The sequence below is a fragment of the Dromaius novaehollandiae genome, chromosome 15, assembly GCF_036370855.1.
Source record: "Dromaius novaehollandiae isolate bDroNov1 chromosome 15, bDroNov1.hap1, whole genome shotgun sequence".
Classification (NCBI taxonomy): Eukaryota; Metazoa; Chordata; class Aves; order Casuariiformes; family Dromaiidae; genus Dromaius; species Dromaius novaehollandiae.
The window spans coordinates 5,282,932-5,308,525 of record NC_088112.1 but is presented as its reverse complement, the minus strand read 5'-3'; the positions used below and the strand labels follow the sequence as shown (position 1 = coordinate 5,308,525).

At 36.2% G+C, this 25,594-nt stretch overlaps 2 protein-coding genes across 2 annotated transcripts in view; one reads left to right on the top strand and one right to left on the bottom strand.

Moving 5' to 3' along the window:
- The window catches only part of DOCK2 (dedicator of cytokinesis 2), a 226,577-nt gene that overhangs the window by 78,634 nt on the left and 122,349 nt on the right, over positions 1–25,594 (top strand). The window contains exon 27 of the mRNA XM_026098443.2: positions 5,935–6,030. Coding sequence (XP_025954228.1) covers positions 5,935–6,030 — 96 coding nt within the window. The remainder of the gene's footprint in view (positions 1–5,934; positions 6,031–25,594) is intronic.
- On the bottom strand, positions 9,206–25,571 carry INSYN2B (inhibitory synaptic factor family member 2B). Its single transcript, XM_026098446.2, has 3 exons — positions 24,151–25,571; positions 20,745–20,819; positions 9,206–13,511 (listed from the first exon to the last, which is right to left on the bottom strand). The coding sequence occupies exons 1-3, from the start codon at positions 25,521–25,523 to the stop codon at positions 13,325–13,327; spliced, it is 1,635 nt and encodes a 544-aa protein (XP_025954231.1). The 5' UTR covers positions 25,524–25,571; the 3' UTR covers positions 9,206–13,324.

The window sequence follows — 25,594 nt, the reverse complement described above, 5'->3', positions numbered from 1 at the left end:
GAATAAGAACACCTGTCTCTCTGAAATTCCTGGCAACAATTTTAGTTCTAGGATTACTTTTAAAGGTAGCCTTCCTTGTTGAAAAGCTGCCTGCTTGTTGTTGGCTCTCTTTAGTCCATTCCGAACATTTTTGTAGGATCTACCCACAAAAGTCCCTGCTAGAGGGGAATTTTATTGTAGAATTCTATGTAGAAGAATATAATCCTTAGGAATACACCAACTCTTAAATGTTGAACCTTCTTTTTGAGCTTTATGTCCTGTCTGGGGATGTAAAGGTTTGTCTGAAACAGATTAAAGATGCCAGCCAAGTTTTTTAACTTGTGTTCATGTGAATTTTAGCTGCTTTTGTTTAAAAGCAGAGAAGGAAAAATAATTATTCTCTTCATCCTTCAGCTGGGACATTTGCAGGTGACACTGTTGCCTCATCATGGTCATGCATCATTGAAAAGGAAAAGTGTTTCTCATTAGTAGTCTCACTTAAGTATGGTCTGGTATTCCTTCTGCCAGGGCTTTGAGTTTTTTCGTCAAAGTAAAACTAAATGTGATAAAAATTATATCCCATTCTTAACGATGTTTCTTTTCCTTAAACTGGCCATGGTAATTTTCAAAAGTGCCTATTTACTCAAATCTAACAACTGTTTTTTCTGTCAAGCAGACAAATGGATGGCAGCTTATTCTGAAGTCTTCAGGAAAAGAAAATGTCTTTTACATCCATCCTAATAACCTTGACTGGATATCTAAAGTAGGAATATATATGTAACAGTCATGTAATTTTGTAATTCTGAAAGAGCCATTCAGTTAGTCCAGAACTGTCACTGTCAAAATACATGAGCACTCTGTCACGCTGGAAGGAGCATGGTTGTCCCTGAGAAAACAGAATTATTCTAATTTTGTCACAACATTGTGAAAGCTTAAATGCAACATGAAAGCTAAAACAAACTGTAGTTGTTATTACCTTGCACTGAGAATTTTAAAGAGAATGAAGTTTGGTGTGGTTTGGTTTTTCTTTTAACTATCTTATGTGTACCAATCTGTTGTGGGAGGAGAGGGGAGTCTTGTTGTTTGTTCCTTTTTTTTCTGCTTTGGCTGTGTAGGAAGTTTTGGTTATGTCTATGTTACTTAAGGAATTCATTGCAACAGGAGTAGGTCAGTAGATTGCTGTGGTTTGCTGTGAGGCTCTTGATGACTACAGTATTGTATATGTCTTGGAATGTACTTTGAATAAGATATGATTGATCCTCTTGGTCAAAACTCTGTTATGCTTATGGCTCACAGCTTTCTGGAAGCAAAAAGTATTAGGAGCATGCTGGGGGACCTTGAAATGATGTGACCCAAACATTGATTCAGGACCTAATGTCTTCATTTGAAGCACTGTGGAGGAGCTTCTAGTCAATTCTTATCCAGAAGCAATCTAGTTTGTGTGCAACAAAACCACTCAGAACAGAAGCAGTACATAGTAAATGGAAGTGATCAAGGGGTTTTTGCCTGAAAATTGTCCTGAACCAAATTGCTAATGTAGACATAGGCATATAACTTGATTTCAAGGGACTTGATTTATACTTAAGATAAAGGTGTACGTAATTGCTGTATTTCATTGCAGTCATGAGGAGTAAGTTATACAAATGATGAAGTTTCTCAACTTGATGTTTTTGTCCAACGATGTAAATAAGAAATGAAAAACTTGGCGATGGACTGTATAATTCTTTAAACTTTTGTAGTCCAGATTGCCTCCTTTTTCTTTTACTGTTGTGTAAACCAATAGCTTGATAAAATTACGTATTTTATGACAGGTGACTTGACGTAGATCCTCTGCTGTTCTAGTATGTATTCTTTGAATGATAGACAAACGCTGTTGTTTGAAATGAAATGCTAAATTTTTACTTTTACCCCGATGAGCAATGGTAACAAATGGTCTACACTTCAAAACAAGACCTCAGAATTATGTAATAAATAATACTCTGGGATAAGTGGTGGCTAACTGCTTTTGGGCAGAAGAGCACAATTAAAAAAAAAAATCTACTGCTGTACAGTCAAAGTTCAAGAAGAATGTACAAAAAAGGTTCAAAACAAAACAAAAGCTGTGCAGATCTTTGTACAAATAAAACAACATTCATGAAGAGCATACTCTGAAGATATATTAAAATCTTGTCCAGAGTGTAGATTATCAAAAGCTAATTATCTCCAGAAAGTTATGTTTGACAATATAATAATGCTAGTAATTATGCAAACTATTCAAGTTCAAAGAATAAATAGGATTCTTTTTGCAGAAGTACAAAATCCTACTGAAAACCGCAGATATCTGTAGCAGGCTGATGGGTTTCACTGCGAGTGACAATTGGATGTCTGCATCTGCAATACTATTGTTTCCTCCATTTGTCACTAAGTGTAAGCTGTGTTTCTTGAGAATGGCTCTGCTTCACTTGAATGATGATAATACTTTAAATGGAGTGGAATATTTTTCAGTAGTTTTCACTAGTGTTTCTAGTGGAAGAGTAGGATTTGAAAATATGTTGCACTTTAGGTTGTGGAGGCAGTGGATTCCCCTCTCCTCCCCTCCCCTCATTCGTTCATCTCTTTGAACGTCCTTTGCCACCTCTTCCTTGTTTTGCCATGTCTATCCACCTGTTTCCTTTGTCCAGGCTTCTTCCTAAATGACACTTCCCTGTGTATTTTTTGTCTGTTCTGCTCTGCCACTTGTTCTCAGTTTCAAGCAGGGTGCAGTAACTGCAATATAGTATGGTGAAAGAATAGCGAACAATCTGTGATCCAGTCAAATGTGTCTGTAATGCATATTATAGCCTGGGGGAGAATAATAGAGATGATAAGAGTAGCTTGTGTGTCCTGTGAGTCCAATAAAATTTATACAGTTTTACTAAGTCATATAAACCAGTTCAAAAAGAGAAAGAAAGGTAAGAGTGTGTGGGCACAGTCTGGTGCCAGAGGCTGCCACTGTTCAGTAATCCATCTGCTAGGCTGGATTTTCCTTTTTCTGCTGTGAGATCAGCTAAGCTGATATATCTGTGGGGAGGACTCGGATATACTGCTTCTCTGGACTGTAAGTTAGCAAGAGCTGGATGTCACTGTATGTTGAACGTACTTGCCTTGAGACGATATTGGCTCCTAGCACTCTGCTGCATACTCTTCAAAAGCTGCTAACGTATGCCGATTCCTAGTTTGGTGTATGTAATAGACAAGTATAGGAAATCAGTGTAATACAGTTCAGTGTGAGATCTTACAGAAGGGGAAAGTGGTTTTATTTTACAAAACCTCTAAATAGGTTGATTTTATCCATGCTAACATCTGGGTACTCCCAAGCCCAAGTAGTATGTCTGCAGCAGGTCTGACTAAGATCTCTTATGTGCGACACAGAGGACAAAGGATGCTGGTTGTCAAGTCTTCACTATGCCTCTTTGGTTCTTTTTGATTGGCGATTATGAAGGGATTTTTAGATGTACCTTTTACATTATTTAGGAGTGGGTGGTGGTTGGTTGCTTCATTCTTGTCTTTTAAGTCTTTGCCTGATTAACTTATTTTAAGTAGTTTGTTCTTGATCTTCTTGCTGTCTAGCCATTAGAATGAAATCATACATTCTGTGCTCTGCTGACAGATAGCATTTCTTAACCCTTGCTTCTGCTGTTAATTCTGGTGTGCTTGCCCACACAGGTGTGCATTTCCATTTGTACCAATCTTAATATCTGTTACAAGTCTCTCCAGAAAATTTTCTATGTGAGATATTAAGACTGAAGTTGGCTATCTTGAAAGCAGTAAATTTTGTAAAACTTAGGACAGTGACAGTTCAGTCAATGACACAATATAAATATGCAATTGATTTATCTTAGTTTTAAAATGAACTGAAGACTAGAGTTGTAGCAGGAAATTGGTGTTATCAGAGTACATACTGGGTTTTTATTGCTCTGCAGTCAGTTAATATTAGATGACTAATATTTCTGAAAAAAGTAGAAGTAAGATTAGATTTTTGTTTTTCTAACCTGTTTCTTCACATAATAATGTTGGATTGACTGGAATGAAGAAATGAAATTTTTTGCAAGTTTTTGAAGTTGTTTTGAGGATGGTGGAATGGTATTGTGCACTTTTTTAAATTAGCCTTTTAAGCAGACTTTGATAAAACCACAGGCAAATTCATTAGATGTTTGCTGTGATTTGAGAGATATTTCAGAAACACTGTCTTGAATGCTGTCAATAATCCTTATTTTGAAAACTTACAGTGAATACTGTAGCAGATAAACTGTGCAGAAACCTTGAGTGAAAAGTGTTTGATTGCAACTTTGCCTAAGTCTGAAGAATTTGGTTTATGATCTTTGTCAAGACAAAAAGTGGTTATGTTTTATTGTACAAAAGTACAATTTTATCTCAGAAGTTTTTCAGGTGATTTAAAAAAGAAAAGCCAGTAGAGACAATAAATTTATTTTGGTAATCATTCAAATCAATTTGGGGAAGAGATGTACTGTAGGTTTTTATTTTAAATTTAATGTAGATATTTTTAGTGCATTTAAAATTCAAAGAGCCAACCCACTGCATGGTTTTGTATTATTTGGTTGGTATAAGCCTGCTGCCAGTACATGTATGGGGAAGGGAAGGAGGTGGAAGAGTGGCTTTGTAAAGGTACTCTAGCATTTGTCTTCTATGCAGCAACTGTCCAGTGTGGTCTTTATAAATCCGGGGGTGTACCAGAGGAGTTTAAAAAGAAACATATATACTGCAAATATGAATACATTGGTCATTTGTAGAATATACTAAGTTTTGAAAGGCTGTGACAGGCAAGGAGACCAGGGAGTGTGTCAAAATAAAAGGACATGACTGTATATGATAACTATAAATAAATTGGTAGGTAGGATGTGTGTGACGTTTGCTAAGGTATGTTGGCCTGGTCAAGGTTAATCAAAGCAGCAGAAAGAGAAGGTTGGACATCTTGGAAAGGAGTGGGAAACAGCTTCTTGTGAGTTGGTGTTGGAGCTCAGCCACCTGACACACTGTTAAGACATCCCTGTGGCTTCTGTGGCTGTGGTGTTCATTCAAGACTTCATATGATGTTAAGGGGGGGTAGTTTGTTTGGTGTATACCAAATTTCTTTTTTTACTTTTCTATTAGATTTTTTTAAAACCTTTAACTGAGAGCCAAGCCTTTTTCTCTGCTGGAATATGTTGCTTGCTATTTTCCTAAGTTTGTCTAGTGATTGGAGTAAACCTAATGAAATTGGTAAGCATAAGATGATACTGTTCTATTCAGTATAATGAAAAGCAAATGTTTTATGCATGCAACATGCCAGGTATATCTATCATTTGATGTGACTTGGTCAATATTTGCCACTGAGCTGTGAAGGTCAGTCAAAACTTGGTGTTGACAGATGGTGGGCCTCTGGTTCAGTCTCTGCTGGCCAGATAGACCAGTACTACTCTGGCAATGAGTCCAAAGAGCTGACCATCATCAGTGCTGTGTCCTCACAGAGCCACAAGGCAAAACAAAGATAGATGCCTTTCTCTTTTAATGATTAAATACTTTACGACTGCAAGCTAATAATGTTGTTGAGTTCCAAACTATCTTGAGGAAGATGTGGAAATCTATGATACAATTCTGCTCGATAATCTATTGCCAGGGTGTTGATATTAAGTTACAGCCTATTCAGTTGATGGTAAAACACATGAGCCCCTTGAGTGAGGAGTAAGAAGTGGCTCTTTGAAACAAAAAGCAATTAGGGAATAGATGGGACTAAATCTGGATTGTGCCACTTGAAATGAGTATTCCACAGAAACTGCTGGAACTAACGAGCAGTGTGAGCAAACAGGATTAGTATCACTGTTTCAGGAGGGTGTTGGCATTAAACAACTGGAACTGTCCACGTGGAAGTAATTGGTGTCTTCCTTGTTCTACAGGAGAGATGGATTTAATATGCAAACTGCCTTTTCTGATTTACAGGCATCAACTTATCACCACATTCAAGAAATAATGGTACAGTTATTACGCACAGTGAACAGAACTGTTATTACAATGAGGCGAGATGACCCCTTAATTGTGAGTAATATTTTTAATGCTTTGAAAGTCATTTCACAGTTACCTGTAAAAATGAAAATACAGTATTTGTTGAGTGTTTGTGGTCTTAGATAAGCTACCTGTTTAGACTTAAAGTGAAAAGTCTAAAGCTTTATTCTCTCTTCATTCATCTATGCCACCATACTGTCTTTCAAAGTGTAATTGAACACTGCTAGTGAGATTTGTGCTTTAAAAAGAAGTTAATTGGTCTTTGCAAAAAACAAACAAACAAAAAAAAGTATAAAGGGCACAGTACACATTGAAAATAGTGTTTCTACTAATCTAAAGTGGAGTTCTGGGTAAAATTTAAAATACTATTCTGAGTAGTTTATATAAATAATTAAATTTGTGGGCAGTTTTTTCTTCTAATTTTTCCAAATGCTTTGCTTTTCAGAGAGTTAGCGTTGCTATGGAACAGCTGGTATTCCCAGCCTTTTTTTCTATAGAAGGAAGATGAACACATTATTTACACGGGGAAAATATCTTGATGTGCTCTTGCTCAGATTACTTGCCTGGGGTTCTCACAGAGGGTCCACGGTTTGAGAGTTATATTCAAGGACAGATTCTGCAACTTACCCAGATTTAAGTACATATCTGATAAGCTTCTCTTGACTTAGGCTATTTGTAACAATGAAAGCCAGTTGCTGACTCCAGCAGCAGGAGATAAGGAACTTGCCCTTCAGATTGTGCGCGTAAGAGATTATTACATGAATTCTTAGTCTTACAGATGTTTACGTTATTCTGCAAAATCATGAGCAGCATTTACTTGTTTCTGCAACAAAGGGTCTGTGATATATCTTCTAAAATGTAATTTGTTTCTGCATTCATTCCTGTTGGAAAACCAAGATAAGGGTTTTTGAACATTGTCAGTCTATCGTACGTGTGTGTTGTATGGTGTTTTAACATCCTTAAAATTAAGTTCTTCGGAAGGGATATTTGTCAATAGTTGCTTGATGTAAGCTGTTCAAAACTCCCTGATGATGGATCTGCAAGTTTCAGAAATCACATCATTACATATTCATAAAAATTTAGGTCTCCTATTCTTTTGTCTCTGTGCAACCCTTCAACGTGTGCGTATGGTCATAACAGGAAGAGGTTTTGAATGAAGATTCAAAGAAGCTTTCAGTTCTCTACAGTTCTTGAAAATGTTTCTGTACTTGCAAAGATAGCATCATATAAGTTTTATGCATGATGTAATCAATCCACCAATGAATTATTTCTGGGTACCCTAAATAATAAATGAAGAGGCAAAATGAAACTGTAGTAATCATTCAAAAAAGGATCCTCATTATCAGGAAACAAGGGCTGGTTACAGTCAGTTGAAATGGTTTGGGAAATCACATTTTTTTTCTCATCTACTGTAATGTTCTGCTATTCTTACTTAAAAATATGAAATCCAGTGTTAATTCAGGAATCTAGATGTCTGAATGCTAATAATGCTCATCGGCATCTATGCATCCGTTTATATTGGACGCATCAGACGTATCAAAGCAGAATCCCACTAGAGTCTTCTGGAACTGACACACGATCTCTCAAAAGAATGGTCCTTTAAGCATGCAGAATTTGTTTGTAATGAAGAAAATTGTCTCTTGCCTTCAGAAAGAATTTGCAAAATAAGCTAGTTTCATGCTGAGTGTACTGTCTTTAGTTCAATCAGCTAATTTGCAGGTTTGCTTTAGAAACTCTTGAAAGGGCCAAAGCTCTCGATGGCTTGAAACCTTATGTTTTTAAAAATCAATCAGATAGGAATTGTGGCTCTCCACAGAATGCACAGGTGAGCTAAGGTTACTACAAGTATGGAGATTTGGAACTGTGCAAGGACAGGCAGAATGTACGGAGTAGCTGCAGTCAAGCAATTGGTTTTAGCGTTGACTTGCGGCTGACTTAATTTCCCATTCCCTTTTGGGAAAAGGGGATGTTACTCTTCAGACTCTTTAGTCTCTTTCTATGTTTTTGAATATTGGAAGTATTTTCATTATGTTCTGCTGTGTAATTTTGCATAATTTTGAAACAGAGTGCCTATTATATGAAAAACAATGCCAATACTGTTTTTAATATCAAAACCAGTATGATTACGCTTTATGTGACCTGTAATTCTTTGAAAATTTAAATCACTTGTGCCTGATAGAGTACTGCCTGTTATCTCTTTGAGGTTTTTTTCTTTTTGGCAGGGAGGAGCAGGTAAGTTTTCCTATTCAGGTGTTTTTTTCATAATCTTCTAGGTTGTCAGTAGAGAAGGAGTTCAAAGGCATTTAGGCTTACAGCAGCTTTTATTTTTTCTTGCAGCAGTTTCAGTTGAACTGTGCCTGGTGCTCAGCAGGGTAACGGTGCGCTGTGAAGTTCGTTTATGTAATTACCAGAAAGGGTCAGGCTAAGATGGGCGGGATTTCTATTCAGGAAAAGGTGGTAGTGATGGAAACATAATTTGGCTCTCTGTAGCTACTGTGGAGAAGACTTACTGAAATGCCACGGAGGGCTTCGTTGTGATGTTTTGGCAGTTGAAGTCTTTAATGATGCATTGAAATCCTAGTTCAGGAATTACAGAAGTAAAATACTGTACTTGTTTTCCATATTGGCTTAGTTATATGAACAAAAAATATAATCATAAATCCACCATATGTGTGTTAAAGCTCTCCTTTGGTAGACCCAAACTTGGTTGTGTTTGCATTAGCAGTTCAGCATGGTAAAAAGGGTTGTAATTATGCTACATACAACAATACATACAGCAATATTTGTGTAAAATATAGTAAAAATAAGGATTTCGCAAAAAAGAAACTAGGTAGAGTTTCTTTTTTTTGGTTGATTTTAATCTATAGGCAAGTATAAAAGCAAGGATTCTGGACATAGACAATTACTGTGATTTTAAGGGAATTCCCAGTATCCTAAAAGATGGGAAGATGTAAAAAGCCTGTGCTCTGTTAACCAAAGTGGCCAAGGTAAACTTTGTCTTCAAAATACTTTATGACTATGCGACACTGGTTTATAATGAGAATTAAAAATGTGTAAACTTTAGATGGCATATTCTTGCAAAACCCATACCTTTTAGGGAGATCGTGACCAAAGCAACCATTTTGTAGGCCTGACGTAGTTGGTAAATATATGCAAAAGTTCACATGAACTGTCTAAAGCTTTACAATATTTTTGTTCAGTATTCCACTCCAAATTGATTGCAATCCAATCACTAGGGAATATGATTCTGTAAAAGAGCCATTACTCATTCTTTTTCCTTTCCCAAAGAATAGTCTTTCACTCCTTGGTAATATTATTCAGTCCTGAAACCTAAGAAAAATATCTCATTTTATTGCAAAAGATAACATCCCATTTAAAGAACCTAGAAATTTACAAAACACGCATTTGATTAATACATTTCCTTAGGAAGTTGTTTTGTATTTAGGCTAGCATAATTACCAAGTATGACGGCTTTTTCAAAGAGCTATAGTTTATGAAACTACGAAAACCCCTGCATCAACTGACGGTATATGATAGAGAGAAATCAGTATTTTATTCATACATTTTGAATTTTTAAAGAAAGTTAGATTGACTCTTTCCATAAAACAGCAATTTCAAATGCAGTAATTGAATGTGCCATGTGCTGTACAGTATTTTACAAATAGCATATTGTAGTTCTCATTTAAATATATGTTTTTTAGAGAAGCCTATTATATTATATTATATATACAAGTGCTATCAAGAATACGTGTTTCTTTAAAGAGAGTGTTTGTGTGAATTTATAACGGTGAACTCTGGAAGCTGTTGTGGGGCTTTACACCATAAATTTTTTACAGTAGAGAAATTTTTCTTAACCAGTACTGTTATTTTCTAATAATAAATCTATTTTTCTTGCTTTTCCAATCCTGGCATCATACACCTGCATTGTGTTTATCTCATATCATTAATTTTTCTATTTCCTATTTGAATTATTAGTTATTAAAATTATTAACAATAATTTTTAAATCATTAAAAAACAATATTAACACAAAAGGCAACCCTGACACATTGTTTTTCGCATTGTTTAGATTCTCCAATTATGCCGTGTTACGAAGGTATATATTTCTCTGTATTTGGTTTATGTTACCAGGATATGCCTGACATACTTCTAGTTGAAAGTTAGATGAAAGCATTGCATTTTTAAATGCTTATTGCAGTCAGAGAAGTGTGGAATTCCTGTTTGTGTTCCAGATAAGCCTTTTGTTTGGATGTTAAATATATGTTTTAGAAGTTGGCTGGCTTTTGCTACTGCTAGGACATGGTTTAGGTGGCTACTGCTGACTCATTCACTCAGCTGGTTTCTTATGTTATCCTCACATAAAGGAGATGAGCGTCTAGCTTTTTTTGAAAGAATTTCCTTTATTTGACTGAAGTCCTGGAGTACCCTAGGAGCAATCTGCCAAAAGACAGTGCTTGAAGGGAGCTCCGATTTCATATTTTCTTTCAACAAAACCATGTGTCTTGAAGGAAGTGAATTTGCAAACACGAGACACCCTGAGGACAGGCTGAAAGAAACATGAATGTTCTTCCTCAATTGCAGCACTGGGAGCAGAGAGCCAGCTGGCCTTAGCTAACTTAAGTGTTCACTAGCGCATGTGTATATGTTACAAAGAGAATTTCACATCCACATATGCATAATCCCTACCTTTGTGTTTGAGAGAGAATTGGAAAACAAAAATTGAGAAACATGGAAAACAGAGGGTAAGTTTTGACAGGGAAAGTAAGGATTAAAAAGTGTTTATACTTCTGAATTCCGTCAAGGTCAGACATTACAATCTAAAACCAGTAACCATTTAGGTCAGCATGTGTTTTCCAGGAGTATTGATGTTTTTTCAGATCAAAAGAAAGAGCTTTACGTAACTATTCTTAGATGGACTTTCTTAAAGTAAACAGAGTATTCCTGTTCTTGTGTAGTTTTACTGACCCCAGAAATTTATTGATACTATGTGACAAACCGAAATACTGAGATTTGTTTAAATTGATTAATCTGGGTCCCTCAAAAGTATTTTGAAGGTGTATTCAATGTTTTTTTTTAAAAAAGGACAGCTTAAAATGAAACTTTTAATGCATATTATTAAAAAAGGGAAAAGAAAAGATTCCTTTCATATAATAAAAAATTGTTGAGAATCAGTACAGAAGAATCAGTACAGTACAGTACTGGCTTTGCTAGTATGACTCCTGTCAGTATTGCTTATTATTTTACTTTTACTGCAGAGGATATTCATTTTAAAAAAGTTACTTTAATAGAAAAGAAACACATACTAATAGATTGTTCAGTGTATCAATTATAGATACTAATGCAGAATAGGTAGGAATGCCATAGGCATGCCAGCATAAGCAGTACGTGTATTTGAATGTGATGTAGTGACATGATCTGATGTAGTGGTTTAATTCTGACCTCTGATATATCCTAGAGTTGTTATTGAAGAGCTTTGGTGGCTCACTGAAGGTATACTTTTTTGGTTTTTTGGGTTTTTTTCCTCTGAAAAGCCCCTAGAATAATGAGAATTTTGTGCCTATGGTTTCCATAGTGAAGGTACTTACAGTGTTTTTTAAAACTCAGTCCTTCAGAATATTGATAAGTTAAGCATGTTACATAGCAAATTCTCTTGTAAATGAAGACCAGTTTTCTTGCACTGTTAGTCCTCCTTGATATCTGTTCAAAATTATGTCTTTTAATGTGTTTCCGAGTATCTAATTAACCCTGCAAATTGGAGGAATGCAGAAGTGTACAAAATGCACAATTTTAAAATTAATGTTACAAAGTTAATACAGTATGACTTTAAAATGAGGATCTAGGGGTTAATCTGTTGAATATGCTGGCACCATTTGAACTCATTAACCAGAGTCACTTTTAAGAACAGGTCTGCAGTATGTTCCACTAAACCTAAAATACCTTTTTGGCCTTTACACTGTGCCTTTTAAACTTGTTTTACAAAATGGTTTTTTTCCCCCCTTTTGAATGGTGATCGCTTTGTCATGAATGGAGTAACAGCTTTGAGCTTTAATTAGGTTACATTGAAATACCTAGTACTAGCTGGTACCTCAGCTAGTTTTCGAAGGCTTAAAAAAAAAAGCTACGCTGACACCTGATGAGCTTGTTTTAGCATATATAGTTTGTTTTGATATAATACAGGTAAGTTCATTTAAAAACTAATGTGGACCTGTGTGGGGCTATTTCCTTAGCTAAGGCTAAAAAATGTGCTTTGGGATATTTTGATATAGTGATATAGGTTTTAAATGCATAGTGATACAGGGTGGACAAACTGGGTAAGTGGTCTAACAGGACAGGAGCCAGCAGGTTGAGGGAAGTGGTTCTGGCTTAGGGGAGAGGTCTTACTGAATGTCTAATGGGAGGATAGAGAAAAGACAGAGCCAGCCACCTCTTGAAGGTGGTTTGGGATTGGAGAAGATGCAATGGACACATTAGAACATCAGAAATTACATTAGATGTTAGGAAAAACTTTTTCATTGTAAAAGTGGTCAAATTTTGGAACAGGTTTCCCAGAAGGTTTCTATGGTCTTTGGATATACACAAACCTCAACCGGACAAGGCCCTGAGCAGTCTTATCTAATTGGAGCTGCTTTGAGAAGGGTGTTTGATGATTCTAAGATTCTTTCTACGGAAGTCTATTAGGTGACTGAAACTTGGAAATGATTGCTTTTTAAATTGAACCAATGAAAGGGAGGAGTAACATTTAATCTGAAATTCTTTTTTTGGTTAAGTATTGGATGACAGCAACAAAAATATTTCACTGAGGATGTGGAATATTTCTGATTGTCTCCTTTGGGAAGTTTTTTTGGGGGTTTTTTGAGCAACATATCACCCTGAAGTTGTACTTGGTTATGTGATTTGTGTGCTGATCAATGCATGTTCTTTTATTTTTCAGTCCATGTTGCTTGTAAGTAGGAAATGAAGACTGAGTGATGTTCTTAGCTTTGTGTACACTTGCTTTTTAAAGTAGAGATTTAATTGCTGTTATTTTGGGGAGGTTGAAAAAAAGTTGTCTTTACAAAGCATATGAAAGTGTCCTTGGAGAAAAATGAGAAAAAAATTACAGTTCTTTGTGGAAAATAGTCTCTTCATGTGTATTTATTCAGTGAGATGATTCATTAAGTAAATTCAATTCTTCTGATTTTTCAGATACTCTTAAACTTTTTTAGCTTTCTAGTTGTGATCTCATTATAGCACAGTTTGCAGGTGTGTGCGCTCAAACCTCTTCATATGTATTCTAGTGTCTTTTGAAATGTAAAAACTCTGTGTTTCCATATATGATCCATCAGGCAGTCAAATCCACCAGAAGCATTTCTTTTTCACCTTTTTTGTTTTCCTTCTTAATTCCTTTTTCTCGGGAACTGGAGGATCAGATGGTAGCTTTTGAGGAGAAGCTGTAGCTGGACTTTGCTCCGCATGATCCAGCCTTTTCAAAATCTGATGAAATCTTCCTTCTTGTTGTCTGAAGTCATGTTCTACACTATGGAAAAATGAAGAGATTAAGCTAGTAAGTGAGAAATTCCTTCTTTAAAAACACATGGAAAAGATGCATATGTTGTTAGAACAGAACATTATTCAGTATCAGAGCCTGGTTAAAATGCAAGACAGTATAGGTTGCTGCCTTGAAAAGTTGTTCATCTGTTAACCTTTTCTGAGGGAATCATCTTCATTTATATGAGGTAAGAACTCTAGCATTGGGTCTAAACAAAATGGGACAAGAATTAAGGGGGAAAAAAATACACAGTCTATAATGTTAGATAATATTTTCCTTCATTTGCAGAGCAATTCATATGTACTTATATCTTACCTCCTTTTTTGCATAAATTTATGAAACAAAAATCATGCTTGTGTATGTGCTGGCTGCCTATATGTGGGACAGTTTCCCAGAACAGTTTAAAATATGATGAAGAAAGGGCCTATATACAATTCATTTTCATTATGCTCAGTAGTTTATTTTTAGCCCACATATTGCATGAGATGTGGAGGTGGCTATTGCTGATTATTTTTGTGACTTTGAATTGTGACTTACTGACAGTTCACACAGGCTTTTCCTAATGGTTCCTTTTCTTAATGGACGATATGCTCTTGCTTTTATGAGCGGGCATCATTTTGTTTCAAATTACTCTGTTCCAATGTGCTGCTTTACAGTTGAGGAAGATGTTAAGTTTAGCCTGTGTGAACTTGACTGCAGGTAGCTTAACCATAAAATAAAATTCCTCAAAGTTTGCACTTTTTGTTGAGATAAGCAGTTCTCTGGAATGACAATTTCTTTTTCCTCCCATTCCTTGTTAATTGCTAGTTGATGCAGTGGCTTGAACATACAAGCCAAGCTTGAAAATGAATGAACAAGATACAACATTTGTACTAAAAATATACAGATAGTTCAGACTTCTTACCATTATGTTGGTAGTTGCATTTATGTTTTCCTTAGTTTCTCCACATGCTTGCTGGCCCCTATCAGCCATTACTTAAACCTGGTCTGAGCCCATTATTGGGAACCCATGTAGGTAAAGGGATTTGGCAAATAAATGATTCGCTTTTTTCACTCTGTCAGTTTAAGGGGGCTAATGCGTTTTTAGGACCTCTATTATGTGGCAATTTGAATTATCTGTGAAAAGAATATTTACTATGAGATAGTATCAACAGTGAGCTTTTACCTTCACCCAAGATACTGATGACCAGAAATCTAATGAGAATAAGAAACAGCTGTCTAAGTGTAAGTAGTCAAGGATGAGATGAAAAGTGATTAAGTCTCTTTCATGTGCTATGGGAAAAGCCTAATGAAAAATGATTTATACTTGGGCATTTAAGTCATGAAGAAAGTTGAATGGTTAACTTCATGCTGATATTTGTAAAATTTAAGCTGGCAGGGGATTTAAAAATTTCCTGGGAAATAGCTATGACAGCTTGCAGTCTGGGGAGTGTTACTTTTTATGCAAATAAAAGTGGCAGTTACTTTTTTTTTGGTATAATAACTTGTCATATTAATGCAGGTCAGTGTTCCAGCCAATGGCATTGAAAAAGAAATTTTCATTAATATGAAAATTATTCTAGATGGTAAAAAGTCAAGTACAGCATTGTATACTGGTGTCCAGAATAGGAAGAAATCTTGGAATGGTTCAAGTTGTCATATCTGTGACACTGAAAATCAGCTGGTAATTAACAACTTCATAAAAATGCTGCTCTTTGAAGTTATGTCTGTACTGTGTAACCAGTATTAATCTTTGTTCCAACCACCTTCTCTGGGCAGGAGAATGGGAGTTGTCAGCTGAATTTGCAGGAGGATGGGAGAGGGGGAAGGAGCTGTTTGTTTTTTCCATAAAGCTCTTTGGAAGGAAATAAGGCATCATCATTAGGTATGTTTGTGGAAGAGATATCACAATCAGGCCCTCTTCCTGATGTGGGCCCCAAGAAGGAAATCTGTAAAATCAGTAAATATGCATGTTTCTATTAACACTCAATTATGTTTTGTGTATGTGTATTTATAGATACATAAAAATGCATGAACATCGTGTTGAATAATATGTTAAAATTAACTAGAAGCTTGTTTCCCTTTATAATTAATGTGGTTGGGCTTTTTAACTGAAGTAAAATGACTCCAGATGGCAAAAAGAAAGAAACAATTCTAATGCATAGAAGAGCTAGAGAGAGATCTCTGGTCAGGGAGTAATATATAATAAATGAATTATATAATAATTATTAAGGGAGAAGAAGGAGGAAAGTGATGTAAAAAGACAAATTTGATCTGTGTCTCTCTTCTGTTTTATCAGCGTAGTGTTAAAACTGCAACTTAATGCTCTTTAGAAGTCACAGATCAGGAGCACTGGAGAATGAAATGTTCTGTTTCTAACAAATATACAACAAGGATAACATCTGTTCATGTTCCTTTTTGCTTCCCTTTTTCCACATTTCTAATTTAATGCTGGAGAGATCATCTCCAGAGGCAAGAGATCAGTTCAGTTTCCATTTAATGCTTGTCCTTTGTATTCTGAGAAAACTGTTTGCTTTTGGTTGCTACTTGAATTTATTTATTGTAATACAGACTTTTGTCTGATAAGATCTAGATTGAAAGTCTCAAGTCATTTCACATAACACTGCTTGAATAGTTGTTAATAAAGCTAAACTTAGAGCCATTATCTCTCCGATCTGAATTTTCTGTGACTGAAAGAATGAAAGGCTCTGTACTGCTTTACCAATCAGTTTAATCAACATCTGCATTGACACAAGATTAATATATTGACGGGTTCAGGGACTGCTTAAAATGTACATAATAAAAGATGATTCACTGACAGTGATAGAACGTACTGCTGTATTTGGATCACTGATGACTTAGGAGCAGGGAAAGGGAGAATAAGATGAAACACTTGATTCTATAATTAATGGCAACAGTGAAGCTATGTTAGTAGAAAAAAATACACGTATCTTTTAGAAAAAAATGAGCACAATTACTTTTTTCAGAATATTGTCTAATGAGTCTGTAATGACTTCAAATACTAGTTACTCTGGATGCTTTATTGTAACTGTCTCTAGCGCTTGTATCTCTATAAGAATGAATATTATCTCTATAAGAATGATGCTACTGTTTTTTCTTGCTGTCTTCTGTTTCATCTGTTAAGATTAGAAATTGTTCAGAGCAGGAATTGTGCTCTATTGTATGCACTCTACTAATCATTGTAGTGCTTCCAGGCACCATTGTAATTAAAAAACACCAAGAAAATCAAAAGGCACACTGTTGTTTTGCTGTTTTGTCTGTTCTTTGCTTCAGACACTTATGATGGTTGCTCAGAATTTTTCCTGGATTGGGACCATGTAAACTAAATGGGCAGGCTAAGCCTCATAGTTTACTCCTCTGAAGAGAGAAGGCATCCTGTGATAAAAGGTAGTTTGCATATATAATCTAGGGTGTAGTCTCTTTGGCTGTAGAGTCCAGTAAAAATGCACAACTTTTATGGACTCGTGGATCTCGGAGGTTGTTGTGAGGGATGACAACATGTCCAGATAAAGGAAGTTTAATTCTCATTAGCTCATCAGCTGTGAAGTCCTTTAAGTCAAGTTTCCTTCTCAAAAAAAAAAAAAAAAAGAGTGCTAAAAGATAAAGTTAAAATAGCAATATTGTAACTTTCCACTAAATTTAGTTTGAGACATATTCCTGACTCTTCAAATGAGACCTAAGATGATATATGTAAATTTTGACTATGCACCCATCTTTTTTCTTGTCAGTCTCTTAAGCCTACAGTGTATGGCATTACTGGAAAGGAGGTCAAATGGTGAATTGTGAGCTGCAGCTCTGTTTATGCTGCATTTGTGCAATATGTTTCTTCATATTCTGAAGTTAGAACTTAGTAAGTCATACACTGGAGAGACTTGAGGAGGTTTGTTGGCATGTTTTAGTTTGTATGGTGGTGCTATTAGTTGCAGTTAAAACAGAAGTCATCTGGATATGCAGGGAGTTTTGCAAGTCAGCCACCTGTTCCAAACAGTCTGTCTTATTCTCTCAATATTTCTTTAGCTTTCCTGGTGATTTGGTTTACATAGGACTCTGTTTATATAAATTAATCCTACGTGTGTAGTTGTTTCCACTTTGCAGATAGGAATGCAAAAATGTAGTCATCTTAATATTGTGCAGCCATCAGAAGCTGGGCAAACATTTGAACTCGCAGTCCCAGCCTTATGCTCAAGACATCAGGCCATGTTGCGTCTCTATGTGTAAAACTGATTGTCCTTCTGGAGTATTGGTTGTAGGTGTAAGAATAGGAGTGGAAAGTTAATGTGAAGATTAACACAAAAATTTGAGAGATTCAGAAATTCTGTAACTATTTCCCCCTCTGAGAAATAGAGTACCCTTTCTCCCAAAGTATGCCTCAATCTTGGTTTTGCAAATGTAAGAGAATGTTTTGGCTGCTTAAGTAATACCATACGTGTCCTTCAGTTTCTCCTCTTTTCAGTCTGTAAGCCGTTAGAATTTGCAAAACTAGGCCATCAAGAGAGGAAAACGAGAGAAAACCAAGAAATTTGAATTGTAAACTTGATAGGATGTGTGAGAGGAGAACATTTTTCCGGATATCTTTTGGATCGAACCTTTGATGTGTTTTCCAGTCACACCACTGAACCATTAACCATGCTTAGCAAGCATGGTTAATGTCCGTTGTGCCCTATGTGGGGATAAGGACATATATGTTACAGATATTTAAGATAAAGTGTCTGAAAATATCCTGCTCTGAATCAGTTTGCTATAGGAAAGAAGATTGATTAGTTTACTAAAGAAGGTATTCAGTTGCCTGTTTCATTTAGTATTGAATTTTGAGTTTGAATGCAGTGAGCTTTGAGCCAGACAGTGATTCAGCTGCTGAAGTTTGGTCTTGCCTTGTTTGTCCCTGAGGACACTGAGATATGATAAGGAAATTATAACATTTTCAATTTAACTTCGATTAAAGTGAAGCAATTAATTGTTTAGGTAATTTCTTTATTAACGTATAAAATCATGAAGATTACAATTTAATTAATTAATAGAATGACTAAAGGAAGGGCAAGGAGGGGGAATCTACAGATTCAGTGAAAGAAAGATGTAAAGCAGTCTGCAAGCTGAAAAATCTCACTTTGTGGCTTTCTGTTTTGCTTTCTTCCATGTCAAAGAAAACTAACAAAAAAAGAGAACAAAACAAAACCACAAACTTGCATGCTACTATTGGGAAGAACAAGTAAGTGTTTATCATTACTTTTGAAGAAGAAAACAAAGCCAGAGATTAGCTTTTTTTATCTCTACGTGTTCATAGGCAAGTTGTAGCTGATAACAAATTGTGTGTGTGATAATTTGCTTTCCAAAGAAAGATAATGTTCACTGAAGAAGAAATAAGCTTCATGTTCTACTTCATCTATTATTAGAAGAACCTGCTAGAATAATGGGTATGTTGGCAGTATTATTTTGCTTACCTGCCTCGGCTTAGCTGTTCCCTGAAGCTTGTTGTAATATATTCTAGGGCATACGATTCTTGCGTGCAACAGAATTTATTTTTTCACATTTCATAGCCACCTGGTAATACATGAATATGTAACCATGCTGTCAGAGACTTTTGACACTATGAAATTTCATGCTATTTTGGTAGGAAGTTCACCATAACTGCCGTGTGACTGACTGCTTCAGGAAGCCCAGGGAAGTTCTCTTTTTCCCCTTGTTGGCTTATTAGACCTATTTATAATTGTATTCATAGAATTTGAACTGTAACTTGGGATGTAAAAGGAATGATCAGATCCGTTGCTTTTATATAATGTAATTTTAATATTGCTTGGTTTATAAAAATAATTTTTTTTGTATTCAAAATAGTGTACTTTTGAATAATCATGAGAACAATATGAATAAAAACCTCAGCTTTATTTGAAGTTTTTGAGAGAGGATAATAAGCAATCACTCGTATGTGTGTACCTGAAAATGCTGTTAATTTTATCTCGCATGAGAGAAGAATGTTTAGGGATGACCTGGCTTTGTGAATCATAGGAAGACTAAAAACTGACAGTATCATTTTATGGAGAATAGTTGTGTTTGATTCTAAGTAAGTAAAAATGACTATGATGTACTTACTGTAGAAGAAAAGTCTGCAATTGTTACTATGGGAATTTGGGAAAAATCAGTAAGCACCCAAACCAAAAAACTTGTTTTCTGGGCAGGTAGGACATTACACAATTTCAGCTTACTGGATGGTTAGTCAAAGAACAACAAATAAGTTCAGCAGTTATATGACGAACAAGCATATTCACAGTAGTATGATGTGGAGCATAAACAGGAACAACAGGCAGTGTTGGAAGGATATGAGGAAAGAAATGGGATTACTGTGGGCCTAGGGATTTTATATACTGTATCAAGGAGTGCAGTATAAAATATAATCTCTCTCAAAAAAGCAGTAGTGGGTTAGGCTTCCTGTTCCAGAAAACTAGCCTCCAAATACTTGTGTGAAGAGCGCAGTAAATGTTACAGACTCTAACTGAAGATGCATTTCCTGCCTCCTGGTTGAGGCAGCAGTGGTTGGCAAAGGGGTTTAAAACCTGATGCAAGCTCTAGCAGTCCCCCGCTGAGCAGACAGGCTAGCTGTGCTGCGTAACGGAGACGGTGTAATTGCTAGCATCTGGGTGATGGCTGGCAAGCTGACCAACTTGACAGGGTGTCTGTATAGATGTAATGTCTGGAACATGTGCGGCTTAATGAACTCGTTACTACAAAGCTAGTTGGTTCATAAGAGTTTAACGTAAACTGCAGTTTGCCTCTTAAAATAATAACAAATATTCACTCAAGTGAGAAGCATGGGATTTTTTAGTTGTGTTTTGCATATAAACATGAACTGTAGCTATAACTTACTGGCATTTGGAGAACTGATTTTTTATCTCTTCCAAGATTGGAATTTATTACAGAAATATCAGATTTAAAAATATAACATGCAAAGGGAATTTAATCATCAGAAACCACTTAAAGATTTTCAAAGCATGCCAGTAAGAATAATACGGTGAAAGTTTCTACTTGGAATTCACAGAAGGGCAGCACCCCTTTGAGATAATGCCAGCATGTCTGTTTGTGTTAAAAGAATGTAACTCAGATTTTCCATTTGGTCACTTTTTTAAAAAAGCTTGATTTATAGTAACAGACCTTTTTATAGCTTCAAACAAAACATTGTGTGTTTGTGAGGGATATGCAGACAATACCATATAGCATGAGGGGGTGAGGTACCTGTAAATGATACATGCAGTGTTCTGACAGGTGCTGCAGTTGTTGAGGTCTTGACCGGTGTGGTAGAAGTTGCGCCTGTAATAGACAATAGTTCATGTAATTTGTGTTTATACATTCATTAACATATCTTTAAAATTCTTTTCTTTTTGAAAAAATAATTTTGTGCACCACCTTGCTAAAAACTCAAGTGCCAAATTCTCTGATTAGAAGATAGCTTTAAAACAGCCAAAACCCAAGTTAGTTTATTTTTTGTCTTGGTTTTTGTGCTTTCTGCTTTTTAAGATTCTAGTTTTTGGCTCTTGAGTATTTGTTACAAAAACACTTGGTCAAAATATTCCTTATAAACACACTTGGAAGTATTTGAACAGCCAGTGCATTATGTGAATCAAATTGATCTTACCCTCATGCTTCCCATTCTTTCACCTTTCCTTGTTTCCTTGCTTCAGATTTTTACTGCTAAAAGTTTAGAAAATTAGACTGTTCAATAAAAGAAAAAAAAAGCTACTTTGAATTTTTATAGTTCTGCAGGTACCATCAGGGCAATTTTGATATAGGTGTAAAGTAGAAAACAGATTTATCCCCACCTGCTATGAAATTTGCTCTAATGAATTACCTAATAAGATAGGATGTGGAGGTGTCATTCCTGAAAATACCGTAGCTTTGGATTCACAGTACCCTTAAGAGCGGTTTAGCAACAACTAGAGTTAAATCATTTTTATGATGCAAAGACCTGGATTAGAAACCCTGGGGTCAGTATCGTCTTATATCAGAAGGAATCATTACATTTCTATTGAGGCAGCTTTGCTGGAATTAGAATTCAGTTGGGACCAAAATAGTTTTCTGATTGTTTTTGGAATAAAAGAGGTCTTTCTTCACAGAGGTTGTTAGGCTACCTCCAGAATCATTTATAATGGTCAGTCTTGCTGTTGCAATTTGTAGATGATTGTAGCAAGCTGGATTGAAGCTTATCTGTGGAATCTCAGCGTGAAGCTTCAACAAACTTGGCAAAATTCTAGTGGTAATTCAACAGAAATGGAGTGCAAATACTGCTGAGGAATCTGAGTGTGTTTCACTGCAAGCTGTTCTTTGTAATGGTCAGCTATGCAAACATAACTGAAGCTTGTCCCATGCAGAAGTAGATGCAGGGGAGAAGGATTAGATGTTTTTTAATTCCCTGAAGACCTATATTTGGGTAATAGTAACATAAAATGTAGTGTAGACAAGGGATTGCTTAAACCTGACACCTGCTTGGAGGTTTGTTCCCCCCTCCTGGGTTATAATCTACTGAACCAAATTTTGTTCTGGTGTTTTAGAAATGTTTTTGCAGTTCTGTTATGAATTTGTGCGGATGGATTTCTCTTGACAGACCATTGCAAAGTTAGTGCTAGAACATTGTATGGCTTTTGGGATAGAGAAGAATGAATGAGAACAGCTATCTGAGAGAGGATAGCTGGAGCTGAATTATATGGAAAAAATGTTACATGGGAGAAAGGCTGACACAGTAGAAATAAACAGAAGTATCTTTCTGCTAACAAAAGGATGTACATTACTGGATAATGTTTCCAGATTAAAAAGATAAACTGTACAGAGTAAATATATGTTAACTTGATTAGCATGATTTTATTTTTTTAAGTATGTGGAAAACTTGTATTTGGAGTGTGAATTGGAAAAGGGGGGTAATTTCAGTCCCCATTTAAAATGCTTTGAGAACGAAAGAATCCTTCGTAAGGAAATCAGAATAGATATGTTATTCTTCAGAAACTACAGGAAAATAGCAGAGTATGCAATGGCAGCTTTAGTCAGTTTTATCCTAACAAGTCTTTGCATGGCCATGCAAACCTTTTCAGTCCACTTGGGATGCGTGCAAAGACTCGGGTTTGAGTCACGTGAGCAAGTTGGAGTCATGTTCTGTGTTTTGCTTTTGTGCCAGTGAACCTGCCCAGCGCAACCTTCTCTTTGCGACGCTCGCAGACCTTGTGGAAGTGTGCAAGACTGTGTCAGATTGTGCCAGGCTTATCCATTAATTGTAGTCAGGAAATAATATTGATGACATTATCTGATATTGAAATGAAGGATGCAGTTTTACTCACGCACCAATTGCACATAGATGATTAATTCTGGATGCCTAGGTTAGTTGCGCTAAGTGTAAAAGTAAATGTGTGATAATAGACTTCACCTTGTTTTATCTTTGAAACATGGAGTCCTTCTTCCCATGATACTTTGAGAAGATTTGTTAGCCATTTTTTTCCAAAGATAAAAGTTATTTGAGGGAAATGGTAGATTATCTTAAACAGAACATGGAAATTTAACCTAGGCATTTATACTGTAAGTTGGAACCACAGCTAATGGTTTGGAAAGCATTATTAGGACATTTTAGAATGTATTTTGAGCATGGAAGTGTTTTAAATTCTATTTTAACTTTGTCATACAAAGATGTGAGTTCTTTGGTTTTTAGACATAAGCTGCATTTATAGTATTGCTATTATTTATAGTGCATAAATAAATTATATAAATAATTCTTGCAGCCCGGGGCTAGTAGTCACTATGAGAACATACTAAGAATAAATACAGATCATGCACTCTTACGACAGTACAGGAAGCAGTCATTCTAAAATCTTGGGCTGATATTCTTTAAATTCTTCCTAGCAGTCATCACATGCTCTGTGTTCATGCTTTAATCCCTTTTAAGCCCCCAACACCACCCTCAGGGAAATCTTAATAGCACACTGAACCTCTTGAAGTTGACTCACCATTGTGCCTTTTCCTATTCTTAAAGCACTCCCCTTGAGCAGCTATGCTGTTTGTGGTGTCATGAAATGCAGCCACCAAAGTGGTGCCCAAAAAAGTCTGCAGATGCATTAGTTTGGCCACTAATATTTCTGCTTGCTTACGAAGGCATGAATTGTTTGTTCATCAGAAGCATGTTTTTGCTAGTGCAAACCATTTCAGCAGTAAGACTGCTTTGTCATTAAGTGCATATCTGACCTTGATAGTAAGAGACAGTTTGCCTGCCATTGATTTCTATTATATTGCATTAGTATATTAGACTGTTGAGTTTTGTTGTTGCCGCTGCATAGAGATTTTAGCCAGGTGGAGGCTGCCAGCTCTCATATGTTGGTGACATTGTATTTGACACCATTAATTAAATAAAAAGGAGTTGTTAAACAGTCTCATACTGGATTTAGAAAAGGCAGTGTTAATTAAAGCCAAACCATAAAGAGACTTGCCTTTCTATAGAGGCCCAAATATCAGAAACAGTGGATGAGATATGGTTTTGCAAACTCATCTTTAAACATTTCAAGGAAAGATTTTTTCAATAGCAAAGGTTAAAAGAATGCTAACATCTACTTCAGACTTCTGATAAATTACCAAGTAAAATAATTTCTAATACGAAAATGCACCATACCCTTCACTGAGGGCTCTGGCTTTTTCCAGATCTTGAATTACGTTCAAAAGGACTTTAATCTTCTCCTGGTTTGATTGCAAGGATTCCTCTACAGACTGCAGCCTGCCTTGTAGGGCACATAGTTCTCCATGTGCCAGATGAATTTGATTCATTTCTCTTATCTCTTTGTTCGTTTGTGGTTGTTTTATTTCATTCCTTGGCAGATAAGACTTTATGTGAAATCCTTCTATGCAGTTGTTATAGTCTGAAACACATGACTGGGTGGAACTTTTCTCGATCTCAGTGTGACATGAAGGAATGGATTTTGATGCATTGCTGCTGGTCAGTGACATTGTTGCATGATCATCATTTGTTAGTGTCACACAGCTGGAGTCTGTTTCATGCTCTCCAGGCTGCTGATAGTCTCTGAGGAAGCAAGGGGATACACTGTGATTTGATGGAGGTGACAAAGGAGCACTTTCCTTACTACTTGTGTCTTTGGCTACAGGCAGCTCACAGTCTGCTTCACAGGAGTCAGAACGTGGATTGCATTCACTGCAGTGGGTGGAATTGTTTAAGCAAGGATGTGATTTTTCAGAATTAGATGACAGTGTGTTGTTTTCACTGGATTGATTTATGACAGTAGAAGAATGCAGTGAGTTACTTAAATCCATGGTCTTGTCTAGGGCATCCATGGAAGCATTACTGTCCTGTGGAAAACTCAGATGTATGTATTCAGGCACCTGTACAGAAATAGTTGTCTTTTCTGGTACTGAGAAGTCATCAGAGTCTGAGTGGATAGGTCCGTTGCATTGTGATTTTGTTGTTGGTTTTTGATGTAACTGACTGTCCACCTCACTTTTCCTAAATCCATCTTCCACATTATTAGTTATTCTTATGTAAGAGATGTCTGAAGGCATCATGTCTTGTTCAGAAAGATTGCCATTTACTTGGCTGGAATTTGCAGGTTCAGTTGTCATTTCTGTTAGCGATTTGCTTGCTGTCAGCTTTTTCTTTTTAAAAACTGGGAAGTGTTTCCTGAGGCTTGGAGATGTTTGTATGGCAATATTCTGAAGGTCCTTTTGAGCCCTTGAGAAAGATGGAGATTGATTTGGCAAAAAACTTTGCCTATTTATTTGTGTGTTTCCGGTCAGTAATGCTGTATCTTGGGCAGGAGGAGTATCCGTTTCAGCGACACCCGTTGTCTTTGTGTTCATACCATCGTCCTTGAATCTCACTTGCTGAGATTTGCTTCTGCGGTGGTGTGGCTGCCTCATAAAATCAGCTGAATCCAGACTGTTCCTTTTCAATAGTACTGGGCGCATTTTCATGTTTTGCTGGGCCATTGAATCACAGTTTAAAGTCTGCAAATAATGTGTTTCTTTGCGACCCATTTCATTTGGTCATTTGAACAGCGTATTGTGATTATTCCTTAGATATAAAGGAATACTTTAGCTACTAATAA